Source organism: Nerophis lumbriciformis, linkage group LG22 (genome assembly GCF_033978685.3).
Source record: "Nerophis lumbriciformis linkage group LG22, RoL_Nlum_v2.1, whole genome shotgun sequence".
Lineage (NCBI taxonomy): Eukaryota > Metazoa > Chordata > Actinopteri > Syngnathiformes > Syngnathidae > Nerophis > Nerophis lumbriciformis.
The window spans coordinates 42,111,152-42,127,458 of record NC_084569.2 but is presented as its reverse complement, the minus strand read 5'-3'; the positions used below and the strand labels follow the sequence as shown (position 1 = coordinate 42,127,458).

General features: G+C 41.0%; 1 protein-coding gene across 8 annotated transcripts in view; it reads left to right on the top strand.

The window, feature by feature from the left end:
- Positions 1 to 23: 23 nt before the first annotated feature.
- The window catches only part of LOC133615351 (RNA binding protein fox-1 homolog 2-like), a 153,099-nt gene continuing 136,815 nt past the window's right edge, over positions 24 to 16,307 (top strand). For 7 of the 8 annotated variants that reach the window (XR_012051097.1, XR_012051095.1, XR_009816705.2 and 4 more), the window contains exon 1: positions 24 to 797. Coding sequence is in view for 4 of the 8 variants with exons in the window: in XM_061973887.2 (XP_061829871.1) it covers positions 582 to 797 (216 nt within the window). In the remaining 4 variants the exon portion in view is untranslated. The remainder of the gene's footprint in view (positions 798 to 16,307) is intronic. The other variant, XM_061973885.2, reaches the window with a different exon arrangement.

The window sequence follows — 16,307 nt, the reverse complement described above, 5'->3', positions numbered from 1 at the left end:
CTTGTCTGGATCGGACACGTCCAATAGCAGTCGCCCAAACCGACCGCGGACCAGCCCACTCAGCCTGGGAGTGAGACGGGAGGCAGGCTGGAGCCACATCCACATCCACACAGCAGCCCGCGGCGTGATAAGGACGGACCCGAATCAAGTCAGGACTGGTAGGAACCGAACAAAAGCTTGCTTGACAAAGCTGCGAGGAAAAGAAGACGGCGCCGCGTCACGTTAGTTGTGGCCAATTCCCAACATTCCCCCCCGACATTGGGAGCGAAAGCGCGCGGTCCTCGAGCACATTTATATACCGGAGAGCTAGCGGAATGTCAGCTAGCTAAGCTAATTAGCTTTACCTTTGCTAGCTAATTAGCTTGTCTCACTAAATTCGCTCCTTGGACTGGATGGGAAAAGCCGTGCCTAAAGTGCGTTATCCATTGCCCTGACTCGGCCATTATGTCCCGCCTTCAACACGACATCATTGCCTGATTTCATGCCTTTCTAGAGCCAGTCCGCCTCTCTTCATCCTGCGTCCTTTTCTTTCCCGAGAGGAGAACAAACCCAGCGACTATTTTTGATCTGCCGCCTATCTCATGTTAATGTCGACCGACGTTGCTTCTATAATGCTGCCCGTCAGTCGGGGGATGATGGACCGGGACATAGACGCCGCGGCCGGAGGTCCGGCGGCGGTCCGGGGGATGAAGCGAGGCGACCCGGAACCCGACGCTCACGCAGCGGCTGTCCTGACCGACCTGACCGGGGCGGAGTGCAAGAGACCGAGGATAGACGGCACCGGCGACATTGGCCAGGTACGTTCATCCATCGCCGACATCCATTCGGAATAAAATCATGTTTAAAGAAATCCTCCAGCAACATTACCAATTGTGCACCAATAGGCTTGAAAAGTCTCCTGGAGCCAAGCAGACAAAGGTAACACGATCCACGGCGTGTGTGCAAGGCGCTCTTCGGAATATTTGATTATTAGTCGCCACATCGAGAAGTGATGCACGATTAATCGCGCCATGGGCCCTGATGATTGTGGCTAGGTGTTGAAAGGGAGGCAGTTGGGGGAGGGGTCACCACTGTGAAAGACAAAGAACACAGCCTTTTGGTGGGGGGCTCCTTATGCCCATCTTCCACTGGTTTCATCACCACACCGCTGAGAGAAATGGATCTGCCTGTTTCTACCGCGCACGCTTTGACTCGTCCCGTCATCCCGACCTTTTTGCTGACAGAAAATGTTGGGTTAAAAAAGAAGCCAATTTGAACCCAACTGCTTGTTCAGAAAAGGACAAACCCCTTATTTGAGTTATTCTAACTCATCATTTTGGGTTCATTTTTTTTCAGCCCAACTTTTGCCTTGAATCATTTAACCCAGGAATGTCAAACGTACGGCCACGCGGGCCGGATCAGACCCCGGAAAACGGGTTTTATCCGGCCCGCGGGGATGAGTTTGCCAAGTGTAAAAATGAGACGAAATTTTTGAACGAAAGAAACCACTGTTCTAAATGTGTCCCCTAGATGTTAGAATAGCAATTCTTTGTATCTTTGTAGATCAGACCTGGGCAAATGAAAGCCCGGGGGCCACATGCGGCCCGTTAAGCTTTTCAATCTGGCCCGCCGGACATTCCCAAATCATTTTTTTAGATCTTTAAGATGGAAACTCGCTGCCATTATGATGTGCAGTGATGTTTTCTAATGACCGCAAGTCTTGAACTATACAAAGTACCGTATTTTCCGCACCATAAGGCGCCCTGGGTTATAAGCCGCGCCTTCAATGAACGGCATATTTCAAAACTTTGTCCACCTATAAGCCGCCCCGTGTTGTAAGCCGCATCTAACTGCGCTAAAGGAATGTCAAAAAAACAGTCAGATAGGTCAGTCAAACTTTAATAATATATTAAAAACCAGCGTGATGTGGGCGCGCATGGAGTCGTATATCAACATGGACGGAGCTGCGTGAAAAAAGCCACCCGGCCTCTTCGCGTAAACTTCCCTTAACCACTCGCTCATCTTTTCTTCATCCATCCCTTCGAGTTAGCTTTTATGATGACGACGGCTGGAAAGGTCTCTTTTGGCAAGGTCTTCCTTTTGAATATCACCATGGGTGGAAGTTTCTGGCCATTAGCATGGCAAGCTAGAACCACAGTGAAGGATGACTTCTCATTCCCTGTGGTGCGAATATTCACCGTACGTGCTCCCGTTGTATCCACAGTGCGGTTCACAGGAATATCAAAAGTCAGTGGAACCTCGTCCATGTTGATAATGTTCTCTGGCCGGATCTTTTTTTCAGCTATCTTGTTTTTACAATATGCACGGAAAGTAGCCAGCTTTTCTTGAAAGTCTTTAGGCAGTTGCTGTGAAATAGTAATCCGTGTGCGGATGGAGAGATTGCGTCTTTTCATGAACCGGATCCCTGTCACTTGGTAGGAGCCATTTTGTGGTCTTTACAGATGTAAACACACAAAGGAAATGAAACGTACGGTATATCCGCGCGCTTTTTCTTCTTCTACGCGGGCGGGTGGTTGCTTACAGTAGAAGAAGAAGCGCTTCCTGTTCTATGGGGGCGGGTGCTTACCTTGGCGGTTGCTTGCGTAGAAGAAGAAGCGCTTCCTGTTCTACCGGGAAAAAAGATGGCGGCTGTTTACCGAAGTTGCGAGACCGAAACTTTATGAAAATGAATCTTAATATTTATCCATATATAAAGCGCACCGGGTTATAAGGCGCACTGTCAGCTTTTGAGAAAATTTGTGGTTTTTAGGTGCGCCTTATAGTGCGGAAAATACGGTAGTTTATTTTGTACCCTTCGCGTTCATATTTCACTGTTTGTTGCATTTTTGTTGCGTTTCACTTGATTGTAAAATATGTCGATCGAAAGGGGGTGTGACATTCATATTTAGTCAATATTCCGTGTTTTATCCTTCATAGAAAAATTTTAAATTCCATTACGTTTTTTAAGGCGGTCTGTCATAACGTTTTTAGCATTCAATCAGACATTATTGTGAGGTTTTGTATTAGTGTTCCTAAAAATAGATATACCGGCCCCCAGACACATTTTTTTCTCTAAATGTGGCCCCCCGAGTCAAAATAATTGCCCAGGCCTGTTGTAGATGATGTTACTAGGGTTGCAAAGGGGTGGAAAGTTTCCGGTAAATTTCCGGAAATTTACCATGGGAAGTTAAGCTCGGGAAGGTTGGAAATATTGACCATTTTTTGATTATTCAAAGTTGGACACCGTCCTTGGGAATATATGGGAATTACAATAATGATATATAATTGAGCACTTGTCTATATGCTACTGCATCTTTGTGGCATTTTTGACGTAGCTCTTTGCACAGTATTTGCAAATGTACACAGCCTTTCTGCCTACATTGGTTGGGGTGAAATGTCTCCACACATCAGATCAAATATATTTACCCCAGTAATATCATCAAAACTTACCTGACTGGATGAAGTCCTTGGGCTCAAATATTAGTGTGGCCTCAATAGCCCTGCTGTAGTGTGTAGCATGCTGGGAATGATCTGTGCATGTGATGGAAGAATGCACTGCACATGTGATGGAGGAATGCACAGTACAGGGTTGAAATTCTACTGAATTTGCATTAAATCAGGTTGTTTTAGCTAGTAGTCATGCTGCAAGATCTAGCATGTTGCATTCAATGTTTATTCCCATTAATTCCCGCTAATTCCCATATATTCCCGTTAATTCCCATGGAAAGTTTCCAACTTTGAATATTCCCAGAATTTGGCAACCCTAGATGCAAACCAAAATATACCACATGTTAGTGCACCAGCCGAGGAAAATGAGCAAACTACATAAATAACATCCTGTAATTTGATTTTGATATTATTTTTTTTATCTTGATAGATTGAAAATGAACACCAATGAGTTGACTGATGAACATTATCACATCATTTATTCAGAAAATATAAATAACGACAAATAAAGATGGAACACATGTACGTGTAAAAAAAACAAACCCAACAACATTATGATTTGTAAATTTTTCAGAATGTGCTTGTTCTATTTTTAAACAAAGAAAACAATCTGAAGTTGTCTTTATTTTGAAGTTATCGTGCCGTGATTTTACCAGTCCGGCCCTCTTGGAAGTAGATTTTTCCCCATGTGGCCCCCCATCTAAAATGAGTTTGACGCCCCTGATTCAACCCAAAAGTTGAGTTATGCGAACTCAATGTTGGTTGATTCATAACCCAACTATTGGGTTTATTTATCTAACACAACAGCTGAGTTCTGCTCACTACAAAGTTGGGTTGCGCAATTTAGCGCTCCTTCACCCAATAGTTGATGAAAAACTATACATTTTACTGCTGGTTTGTCCTACTCCTTCCCAACTACTGATCAAAATTATTTTCATTCCATTAAATATACTCAAAATCAAGATATGAGTGACATTTTCTTTACAAGAATTGCTGTTTTTTTGTATATTTTTTTTTTATGAATGAAGTAACTTATGACAACCTTGTTCCAAAACACAATATAGAATGTGAGATATAACAGGATAATGCATACATTTATCATTGGTTTTCAAAACACTTACAAAAAAGTGGGACCTCCAAAATTTACTGTGGGACCCCATTTTTATGACTCGATGGGGTCCCTGGGACCCCATTTTTGAAAATTCCTAGCGCCAATACTGTATACAGCACGCTCATATTTTCATGTACCGTACATAAGATGTGTGATTGTAAATAATGTTAATGAGATATAATAAAATTCCCTTCAAGAAAAAAGGAACTTTTTAATAATAAAAAAAAAGCCTTTTACCCAAAAATGCATTACTCATTGAAAAACAACCGAAAAATGGTTCATAGTTTTGAAAAACCAGAAATTTAGTTAAAATACTACCCTTATAACCCAAACATTTAATCAAAATAACTCAACCCTTTAACCCAATGCTCGCAACTCATAAATTGGGTTATCAAAATAACCCAGCATTTTGTAGTGTGTAGGACAGAAATCATGGGTGGGGGGAGGTCATCTGCAGGTAATTGAATCCCTCGGCAAATGTTCCATAAGTCAATTACCGTGTTTTTCGCACTGGTAGGTGAAAAAGATGCATTTAAAGAGGTCATAATATGATTTTTTTTTCTACATTTGAAACACTTCCTTGTGGTCTACATCTGGGGTTCTTAAACTTTTTCCTCGGGGGCCACATTTTTCACTACATTGGGGCCCGGGACCCACTCAAATATTTGAATTAGAAATGTCACTATTGATTTCAGTCATATTCAATAATTACATCTATTTAACGCATAAACCCTAGGCTTAGGTCAGGCTGATTCAAAAGTTAAAGGCCTACTGAAATGAATTTTTTTATTTAAACGGGGATAGCAGATCCATTCTATGTGTCATACTTGATCATTTCGCGATATTGCCATATTTTTGCTGAAAGGATTTAGTATAGAACAACAATGATAAAGTTTGCAACTTTTAGTCGCTGATAAAAAAAGCCTTGCCTGTACCGGAAGTAGCGTGACGTCACAAGTTGAAAGTCTCCTCACATTTCCCCATTGTTTACACCAGCAGCGAGAGCGATTGGGACCGAGAAAGCGACGATTACCCCATTCATTTGAGCCAGGATGAAAGATTGGTGGATGAGGAACGTGAGAGTGAAGTATTAAGAGTGCAGTGCAGGACGCATCTTTTTTCGCTCTGACCGTAACTTAGGTACAAGGGCTCATTGGATTCCACACTCTTTCCTTTTTCTATTGTGGATCACGGATTTGTATTTTAAACCACCTCGGATACTATATCCTCTTGAAAATGAAAGTCGAGAACGCGAAATGGACATTCACAGTGACTTTTATCTCCACGGCAATACATCGGTGAAGCACTTTAGCTACGGAGCTAACGTGATAGCATTGGGCTTAACGGCAGATAGAAATAAAACCCTGACTGGAAGAATAGACAGAAAATCAACAATACTATTAAACCACGGACCTGTAACTACACGGTTAATGCTTTCCAGCCTGGCGAAGCTTAACAATGCTGTTGCTAACGACACCATTGAATCTAACTTAGCTACGGACCTCGACAGAGCTATGATAAAAACATTAGCTCTCCACCTACGCCAACCCTCATCTGCTCATCAACACCGAAGCTCACCTGCGTTCCAGCGATCGACGGAGCGACGAAGGACTTCACCCGATCATCGATGCGGTCGGCGGCTAGCGTCGGATAGCGCGTCTGCTATCCAAGTCAAAGTCCTCTTGGTTGTGTTGCTGTAGCCAGGCGCTAATACACCGATCGCATCTACAGCTTTCTTCTTTGCAGTCTCCATTGTTCATTAAACAAATTGCAAAAGATTCACCAACACAGATGTCCAGAATACTGTGGAATTTTGCGATGAAAACTGAGCTTTTTGTATTGGATACAATGGCGTCCCAATACTTCCGTTTCAACCATCGATGTCACGCGCATACGTCATCATACCTAGACGTTTTCAACCGGAAGTTTCGCAGGAAAGTTAACCCGGCCGTATTGGCATGTGTTGCAATGTTAAGATTTCATCATTGATATATAAACTATCAGACTGCGTGGTCGGTAGTAGTGGCTTTCGGTAGGCCTTTAAGTACGAAAAATAAATGTACATACAATTGTTTTGTTAAAATAAATAAATAATTAATAAATTAAAGGGGTTATAATATGATTTTTTTTTCTACATTTAAAACACTTCCTTGTGGTCTACATCAGCTTAAACTTTTTGACCTAGGGGGCCCACATTTTTCACTACATTGGGGCCCGGGACCCACTCAAATATTTACTATGAATTAGACATTTCACTATTGATTTTAGTCATATTCAATAATTACATCTATTTAACGCATAAACCCTAGGCTTAGGTCAGGCTGAGTCGAAAAGAAAAATAAATGTACATACAATTCCATCCATCCATCCATTTTCTACCGCTTATTCCCTTTGGGGTCGCGGGGGGCGCTGGAGCCTATCTCAGCTACAATCGGGTGTACATACAATTGTTTTGTTAAAATAAATAATTAATAAATTAAAGGGGTCATAGGCTCCAGCACCCCCCGCGACCCCAAAAAAGGGACAAGCAGTAGAAAATGGATGGATGGATAATATGATTTTTTTCTACATTTAAAACACTTCCTTGTGGTCTACATCAGCTTAAACTTTTTGACCTCGGGGGCCACATTTTTCACTACATTGGGGCCAGGGACCCACTCAAATATTTACTATGAATTAGAAATTTCACTATCGATTTTAGTCATATTCAATAATTACATCTATTTAATGCATAAACCTTAAGCTTAGGTCAGGCTGATTCGAAAAATAAGTACGAAAAATAAATGTACATACAATTGTTTTGTTGAATAAATAATACATTTATAATGAATATGTTTCTTAACTAAACTGTCTATAAAATTAAAATGCAAATGACAATAAAGCTTGACCACTTTAGTCATAATTTTTGCGCTTTACAAACTTCTCTACGACTTAAGCTACAGACTTCTTCTGTTTGTTTGATATTGTCATTGCTGCCACAAGTGGTGGAAAAGTGTATTACAACTAAGTACTGCTGTGGCCCATATGGACCAGAGCTTTTTTTGGTGTCCCCCGGCCCTATGGTTAAGAAACGCTGGTCTACACAACATGTAATTCTTTGGTCAAAATGAATATCTTTACAGTTTGTAGTTGATACAGATGGACTTGTTTTTAACAGCAAGTGAACTTGCGTGACGTCACATGATGTGAATAGGAATGATCACCTCATTTTCATTCATGAAAAAAAAAATCTAAAATGTTTACCAAAAAAATGGAAGAAGATAAACAAATTTAAAGACACAGATGAAAATAGTATAGCTTTTATGAAGCCAGAGCCAAAGTGGATGGTTCCTCTGCCTAAAAAGTATATTGTGTGGCGAATTCTTTTAGTTATTACAAAAAGAAAGAACAACTTGGTTAAAAGATTTTAGATGTAAGTAATAAGTAAAATTGCAATAATATTGATAACCATGATAATTTTGGTCACAATAACTATTTCGCCATTCTGTTTATTGTTGTGGTTGTTTATATTTGAGGGTCCCCCGGCACCTCCTTAACAGAAACATAACCTACCGTATTGTCTGGACTATAAGGCGCACTGAAATTCCTTTCATTTTCTCAAAAATCATCAGTGCGCCTTATACCCTGGTGCGCCTAATGTACGGAATAATTCTGGTTGTGCTTACCGACCTCGAAGCTATGTTATTTGGAAATGAGAAGTGTGACCAGTAGATGGCAGTCAAACATAAGGGATATGTGTAGACTGAACTATGATGGCAGTAAACAACACCAAAACTTTAAATGTTCCATTGAGAATATAGAACATTACACACGGTGCTCAAAAATCTGTCAAAATGTTTCTTAGTAGGACTTTGGTAAGCTATGAAGCCGCACCGCTTGATGGATTGTTGACGCATTAAACATACGAATATTATTATGGTGCGTGTTTAAGGACCGCAAAATGGCACCTATCAGCAGACATATTACCTGGAGTTTTGTTTCGCAATATTGTGCAAAACCAACCTTCTGGTACCTGCTGATGTGTATTTGGGATCTGAAAAGTCCTGAAAATTTTGCGCGTCTGCCATTGTTGTCCGTGCTGACACCGTAGTTGATCAGCTTCCTCTTTTTCTCTATCTTCTTGTTATGTGACATTCATCCTCTGCTGTTGCCATTTCTAATATAAAGCACTGTAAAGTTCTTACTTATATCTGTCAGTAAACTCGCCATGAAAGCACTAAAACATACCGGTGTAGTGAGTTTACATTATTCACCCAAGGAACTTTAGTTATTAGAGAGTTCCGGTCACGGGACACATTTCCGGCCTAGTTGTTGTTGCACTAGTGAGCCACGGATGAGGAGATGCTGCTCCGTTATTGATTGAAGTAAAGTCTGAATGTCATTCAAACAGTTAGCGCCATCTTTTGAAACGTCTTCTACTCCCGTCCTTGCACGCTACACCGCTACAACAAAGATGACGGGGAGAAGGCGCTGTCCAAGGTGAGGCACGTACATAAAACCGCCCACAAAACGCCGCATCCTGAAGAGACTGTTAAAAGTTAAAGTTAAAGTAGCAATGATTGTCACACACACACACTAGGTGTGGCGAAATTATTCTCTGCATTTGACTCATCACCCTTGATCACCCCCTGGGAGGTGAGGGGAGCAGTGGGCAGCAGCGTTGGCCGTGCCCCGGAAATTAACCCCCAAATTCAACCCTTGATGCTGAGTGCCAAGCAGGGAGGTAATGGCTCCCATTTTTATAGTCTTTAGTATGACTCGGCCGGGGTTTGAACTCACAACCTACCCATCTCAGGGCGGACACTCTAACCTCTAGGCCACTGAGTAGGTTAGAAAGTGACTTGAAGATGATGTGTAAAACATCATCTATGCAACATTTTGACCAAAGAACCACCATTACATGTTATGTAGACCACAAGGAAGTCTTTTACATTTAGAAAAAAATAACAATAATATGATTTTCTTTAATGCGCCTTATAATCTGGTGCGCCTTATATATGAATAAAGCTAAAAAATAGACCATTCATCGGCAGCGCGCCTTATAGTCCGGTGCGCCCTATGGTCCGGAAAATACGGTAACCTCGATAATTAAGAGTTTACATTGCGATTACAATGTTGACATACAAGCGTATTATTTGAAATGGTATACCGTATTTTCCGCACCATAAGCCGCCCTGGGTTATAAGCCGCGCCTTCAATGAACGGCATATTTCAAAACTTTGTCCACCTATAAGCCGCCCCGTGTTATAAGCCGCATCTAACTGCGCTAAAGGGAATGTCAAAAAAACAGTCAGATAGGTCAGTCAAACTTTAATAATATATTAAAACCAGCGTGATGTGGGCGCGCATGGAATCGTATATCAACATGGACAGAGCTGCGTGAAAAAAGCCACCCGGCCTCTTCGCGTAAACTTAAACTTACCTTAACCACTCGCTCATCTTTTCTTCATCCATCCCTTCGAGTTAGCTTTTATGATGACGCCGGCTGGAAAGGTCTCTTTTGGCAAGGTCTTCCTTTTGAATATCACCATGGGTGGAAGTTTCTGGCCATTAGCATGGCAAGCTAGAACCACAGTGAAGGATGACTTCTCATTCCCTGTGGTGCGAATATTCACCGTACGTGCTCCCGTTGTATCCACAGTGCAGTTCACAGGAATATCAGTTGCTGTGAAATAGTAATCCGTGTGCGGATGGAGAGATTGCGTCTTTTCATGAACCGGATACCTGTCGCTTAGTAGGAGCCATTTTGTGGTCTTTACAGATGTAAACACACAAAGGAAATGAAACGGTAATATCCGCGCGCTTTTTCTTCTTCTACGCGGGCGGGTGGTTGCTTACAGTAGAAGAAGAAGCGCTTCCTGTTCTATGGGGGCGGGTGCTTACCTTGGCGGTTGCTTGCGTAGAAGAAGAAGCGCTTCCTGTTCTACCGGGAAAAAAGATGGCGGCTGTTTACCGAAGTTGCGAGACCGAAACTTTATGAAAATGAATCTTAATATTTATCCATATATAAAGCGCACCGGGTTATAAGGCGCACTGTCAGCTTTTGAGAAAATTTGTGGTTTTTAGGTGCGCCTTATAGTGCGGAAAATACGGTACATGCATTATTACTAGTTATTATTTCATCAGTGGGTAATTTGCTTCTAAAACAATATTGTTTATGGGTAATATTTTGTAGGTCACTATATTGTCAAGCCAAGTGTGTTTTGGGCCCAGGCCTGGTGAAATACTGGGAATTGGGCGTGTGGCAGAGCAATGGCTCTGACAAATAGTAATGCAGTTATGGCCTCACGATGAGGAAAGGTTGCGCGCCGCCAGCGACGATGATGTGGGAACGAGCAGCATGGCGAGGGGGAGGACTTTCCCTGCCCATCACTTGTATTGATTTCCAACTGTTGTGATGAAAGGGAGGGGTCATAGGCGAGGAAGCGCAAGACAAAGCAAGATGATATTCAGCCCGACTGCAGGGGGAGAGGAAAAGGAAAGATTGTGTCAGGATTGATTTATGGCGGAGTAATGCACTGAGAGAAGCAGCCATTATTTGTTCACCTCCACCAGGAGGAAGGAGGAGAGATTGCAGTGAAGGAATGATGAACACGGATGGCCAATGTGAAAGAAAATGTAGATCCATGAGAGTATTTCCTAGTAAATATGTCCTTTGAGGTGGTACAATGGCACGTTTTTTATTGAGACATTCCCATCCATAACGTCATATTTGCATACATCATTCATTTATTGCAGACCTGGGCAAAATAGGGCCCGCTGGACTTTCTACATCATTTTTGTAGACCTTTAACATCAAAAGTGTATTTGCCATTATGATGTGCAGGGATGTTTTGAAATGACCGTAAGTCTTGAACTACAGAAAGTATTTCAATGGTTGACATCTGCGCTTTTGGGTGTTATGCAAGTTATTACGGTAATCTAAGTCAGTGTTTTTCAACCTTTTTTGAGGCAAGGCACATTTTTTGCGTTGAAAAAATGCAGAGGCACACCACCAGCAGAAATCATTAAAAAATGAAACTCAGTTGACAGTAAAAAGTTGTTGTCGCAATTGTTGGATATGACTTTAAAGCTTAACCAAGCATGCATCACGATAGCTCTTGTCTCAAAGTAGGTGTACTGTCACCACCTGTCACATCACACCGTGACTTTTTTGCTGTTTTCCTGTGTGTAGTGTTTTAGTTACTGTCTTGCGCTCCTATTTTGGTGGCTTTTTCTCTTTTTTTGGTATTTTCTTTTAGCAGTTTCATGTCTTCTTTTGAGCGATATTTTTTTACCGCATCTACTTTGTTTTAGCAATCAAGAATGTTTCAGTCGTTTGTATCCTTCTTTGTGGGGACATTGTCGATTGTCATGTCATGTTCGGATGTACTTTGTGGACGCCGTCTTTGCTCCACAGTAAGTCTTTGCGGTCGTCCAGCATTCTGTTTTTGTTAATTTTGTAGCCTGTTCAGTTTTAGTTTCGTTCTGCATAGCCTTCCCTAAGCTTAAATGCCTTTTCTTAGGGGCACTCACCTTTTGTTTATTTTTGGTTAAAGCATTAGACACCTTTTTACCTGCACGCTGCTTCCAACATCTACAATACAATTAGCTACCCACTGCCACCTACTGATATGGAAGAGTATTACACGGTTACGCTGCCAAGCTCTAAACAGCGCAGACACTCAACAACTACAAATAATTTGCTTACTATAATTAAAAATATTTTTAACCCAAATAGGTGAAATTAGATAATTTCCCACGGCACACCAGACTGTATCTCACGGCACACTAGTGTGCCTCGGCACAGTGGTTGAAAAACACTGATCTATGTCACAGCAGCTCAGACCAGGAACAAAGCAGAGTGGGCGGGGTTTGTTTTCAGAGCTGCCAGCCGCAAACGCATGTGTCAGGAACAGATGCGGAAGCAGATTTTTACATGATAATATATCATCCTGTAGGTGTTTATTACACTTTGCATTCATGTTTTCTGTTTGTTACATTTTTGTTGTGTTTTGCTTGATTGTAAAAGATACACAACTATGGAGGAGCTGGTCTGAGAAGTAAAAGATGTCCATATGTTGTTAATATTCAGTGTTTTATTGATAATAGTTAATTCTGTAAATCTCACTGTCTTTATTTCCGTGTACATTTTGGGTGTCCCATTCAGTAAAAAAACTGTAAAATTCCATTCCGTTTTTTTTAGGTGTTCTGTCATAACATTTATAGAACTTTATGGGACATTGTGACTTTGGTATGAGTGTTCCTGGACAAAAAGGGACCCAAACACACAGCTAAATGTGTATATATCATTTATACACACCTACACATTGGCCCCCCAGACACATTTTCTTCTCTCAATGTGGCCCCCCGAGTCAAAATATTTGCCCAGCTCTGATTTATTGTATGCCTTAAATGTCAAAATAATATTTCTTTGTTTATATTCCAACGATACCACCCAACCCCCTAGAAAAAAAACAGGAAAACCAAACCAAACCAACCAAAATAAGATGATGATAATAATAAAAAAAGAATATGAACAAATAATACATCAAATAGAACAAAATTCTAACATATAGGGAGTGATCTTTTTTACACAGTACAATTACTAATTGGAGAACATAAAACCAGGCCTATGAGGTGTGACATAATTGACCCAGTTTTGCCAGTATAAAGTGAATTTCTCTTAATTGATATTTAATAAAAGCCGTTATCTTCTCCATTTTATAAATGTCCATTGCTTGGAAGTTGGGCTCTCCTGTGATAACCGTTTCCTGGTAATAGTCTTTTTGCAAGCCACTAGCAGGATATTCATGATGTAAAAAACAAGTCTTACTTTCAAGGGGTATTTTACATTAGGAAATATCCTGTAGAGCTTGGTGTGTCTCTCTCCAATAGTCCTTTGTGGCAGAGCAGTCCCAGAAAACACAATTTCTCCAGCAGGCAGGGGAGTTGTTATCTTAATGAGACTTCTGAGTAGGTGTAGATGAAAATCTGATCAAACATTTCCAGCCCTCCACTTGGGTGAGCTGGTAGAAGTCCATTGATATCTCCATGTTATTGTTATCACGCCTTCCTTCTCCCATTTTGTTTGAATATATACAGTTGAGTATGGTTTCAAATTGGACAGACCCTCATACAAACAGTTCTATCAGTAGTTTTTGAATTATAGCCTTTTGTAAACAATTCAATCAAACATATGCTCGTCTTTGTTACATTTTTCGCCTTCATATTAACATAATGCCACAACTGCTGATATCGAATGAAATCTTGGTTTTCTAATAAACAAGCATTTTTTTTTTTAAATCTCTCATTACACTACATAAAGCTGTTATACCCTTAGGTATCCAGGCCTTGAATCTTGAGTCCAATTTATTATGTGTAAACTCTGAATCGTAGGCACACCATTTAAGGACTGTAATATCAGTCTGGATTTTGTATTCCTTTATGACCACTTTCCACACTTTTAAGGGTCCATTTCACCCACGGGTTATTGTTTTTTTTCCATATGGGTTTGTAGGTTGTTATCAGCCAAGATAGCTTGTATGGGGGTGGTTGCACAATAGCAGTTTTCAAGTCAAGATATGACACATGTAAATCTGGAGGTGCTTAGATTACAACAAAGAACTATTTGAATTAATTAACTTGTTTAGATGAAAGAAAATGGATGGATAGATGAACACTCTCTACTGGCAGTTTATACGGTAACTACCGTATTTTCCGCACCATAAGGCGCCCTGGGTTATAAGCCGCGCCTTCAATGAACGGCATATTTCAAAACTTTGTCCACCTATAAGCCGCCCCGTGTTGTAAGCCGCATCTAACTGCGCTAAAGGAATGTCAAAAAAACAGTCAAATAGGTCAGTCAAACTTTAATAATATATTAAAACCAGCGTGATGTGGGCGCGCATGGAGTCGTATATCAACATGGACAGAGCTGCGTGAAAAAAGCCACCCGGCCTCTTCGCGTAAACTTAAACTTACCTTAACCACTCGCTCATCTTTTCTTCATCCATCCCTTCGAGTTAGCTTTTATGATGACGCCGGCTGGAAAGGTCTCTTTTGGCAAGGTCTTCCTTTTGAATATCACCATGGGTGGAAGTTTCTGGCCATTAGCATGGCAAGCTAGAACCACAGTGAAGGATGACTTCTCATTCCCTGTGGTGCGAATATTCACCGTACGTGCTCCCGTTGTATCCACAGTGCGGTTCACAGGAATATCAGTTGCTGTGAAATAGTAATCCGTGTGCGGATGGAGAGATTGCGTCTTTTCATGAACCGGATCCCTGACGCTTAGTAGGAGCCATTTTGTGGTCTTTACAGATGTAAACACACAAAGGAAATGAAACGTACCGGTACGGTAATATCCGCGCGCTTTTTCTTCTTCTACCGGGGCGGGTGGTTGCTTACAGTAGAAGAAGAAGCGCTTCCTGTTCTATGGGGGCGGGTGCTTACCTTGGCGGTTGCTTGCGTAGAAGAAGAAGCGCTTCCTGTTCTACCGGGAAAAAAGATGGCGGCTGTTTACCGTAGTTGCGAGATCGAAACTTTATGAAAATGAATCGTAATATTAATCCATATATAAAGCGCACCGGGTTAAAAGCCGCACTGTCAGCTTTTGAATAAATTTGTGGTTTTTAGGTGCGGAAAATACGGTAGATGAGGCAATTCCTGATTGAATTGCGTGTGAATGCTCCAATGCTGAAGTTGAACTGAAATCCTGGAATTTTTTAAGAATTATTGAAGTATAGCACACAATTCCCAAACAGGCTGAATATTTTGAAGTTGGAACATTTTGAATCAGATGAAAAATGTGGGAGAAGAATGTCCCATTCATTTCAATGGAAATTTCCAAAAATTGTGGGAATTTTGGGAAAAGTGGGAATTTTTTGGAAAATGGTAAACACCTTGAATGGTCTGAATGAGTTGAAATGGTTGGTGTTGGAATGTTTCAAATAAGTGAAGAACTGTTGAAGCAGTAACACGTTGAATTGAGAAATGGTATTACACATTTCCTGGAATTTCGGGAAAACCGGAAATTTTTCCAGTTCAAAAAACAACTTTGTTTTTTTGTCCTGATTAAGAGGAATTTTTTGACGGAACGGTTGAAGTGGGTTGAAACATGTGGAAGGAGGAGTTGCCAAAAACAAAATGGTGGAAATAGGGCTTTGGAAAACCATGAATTCTGGAAAATCCTGGAATCTTGGAAAAGGGTAGTTTCAATTTCCAGGATGGTGGAATGTGTTGAAGGTGGAATGGTTTGAATGGGTTGAAAAATGTGGAAATGGCGGAAGTTTGAAAAATGGCCAATTGATTTTTAATAGAAAAAAAATGTCCCGGAAAACCTGGAATTCCGGGAAATCTGGGAATTTTTGGAACTTGTCAAGGAAAAGCCCGCGATTCCCGAATAGGCTGACCAGTTTGAAGTTGGAACGGTTTGAATTGGGTGTAAAATGTGGAAGGTAGAGCACGCCAAAATCTGGAGAAAAAGAAGAAGTTGAAGAAGCATGAAAACATATTGCTTGCATATTAGTCTTCTGCTATGAGTTCTTTAGTTCCAAAATAATGACATGCGTCATGGCCAAATAATGCCAGTTGGTTGAAATGTATTTGGAACATGTATACAGTATCAATATGCTACATCACATATTTGAAATATTTTCTTTCCATGTCCAAAAAGGAGTAGGATGAAGCAAGGCTTACTTAACTAATCCTCTCCCTACTTCCTGTTCTCAATTTGTACACAATGACATCAATGTGTTCTAAATCCATCAGTTGTTCAATTGGTTATGCT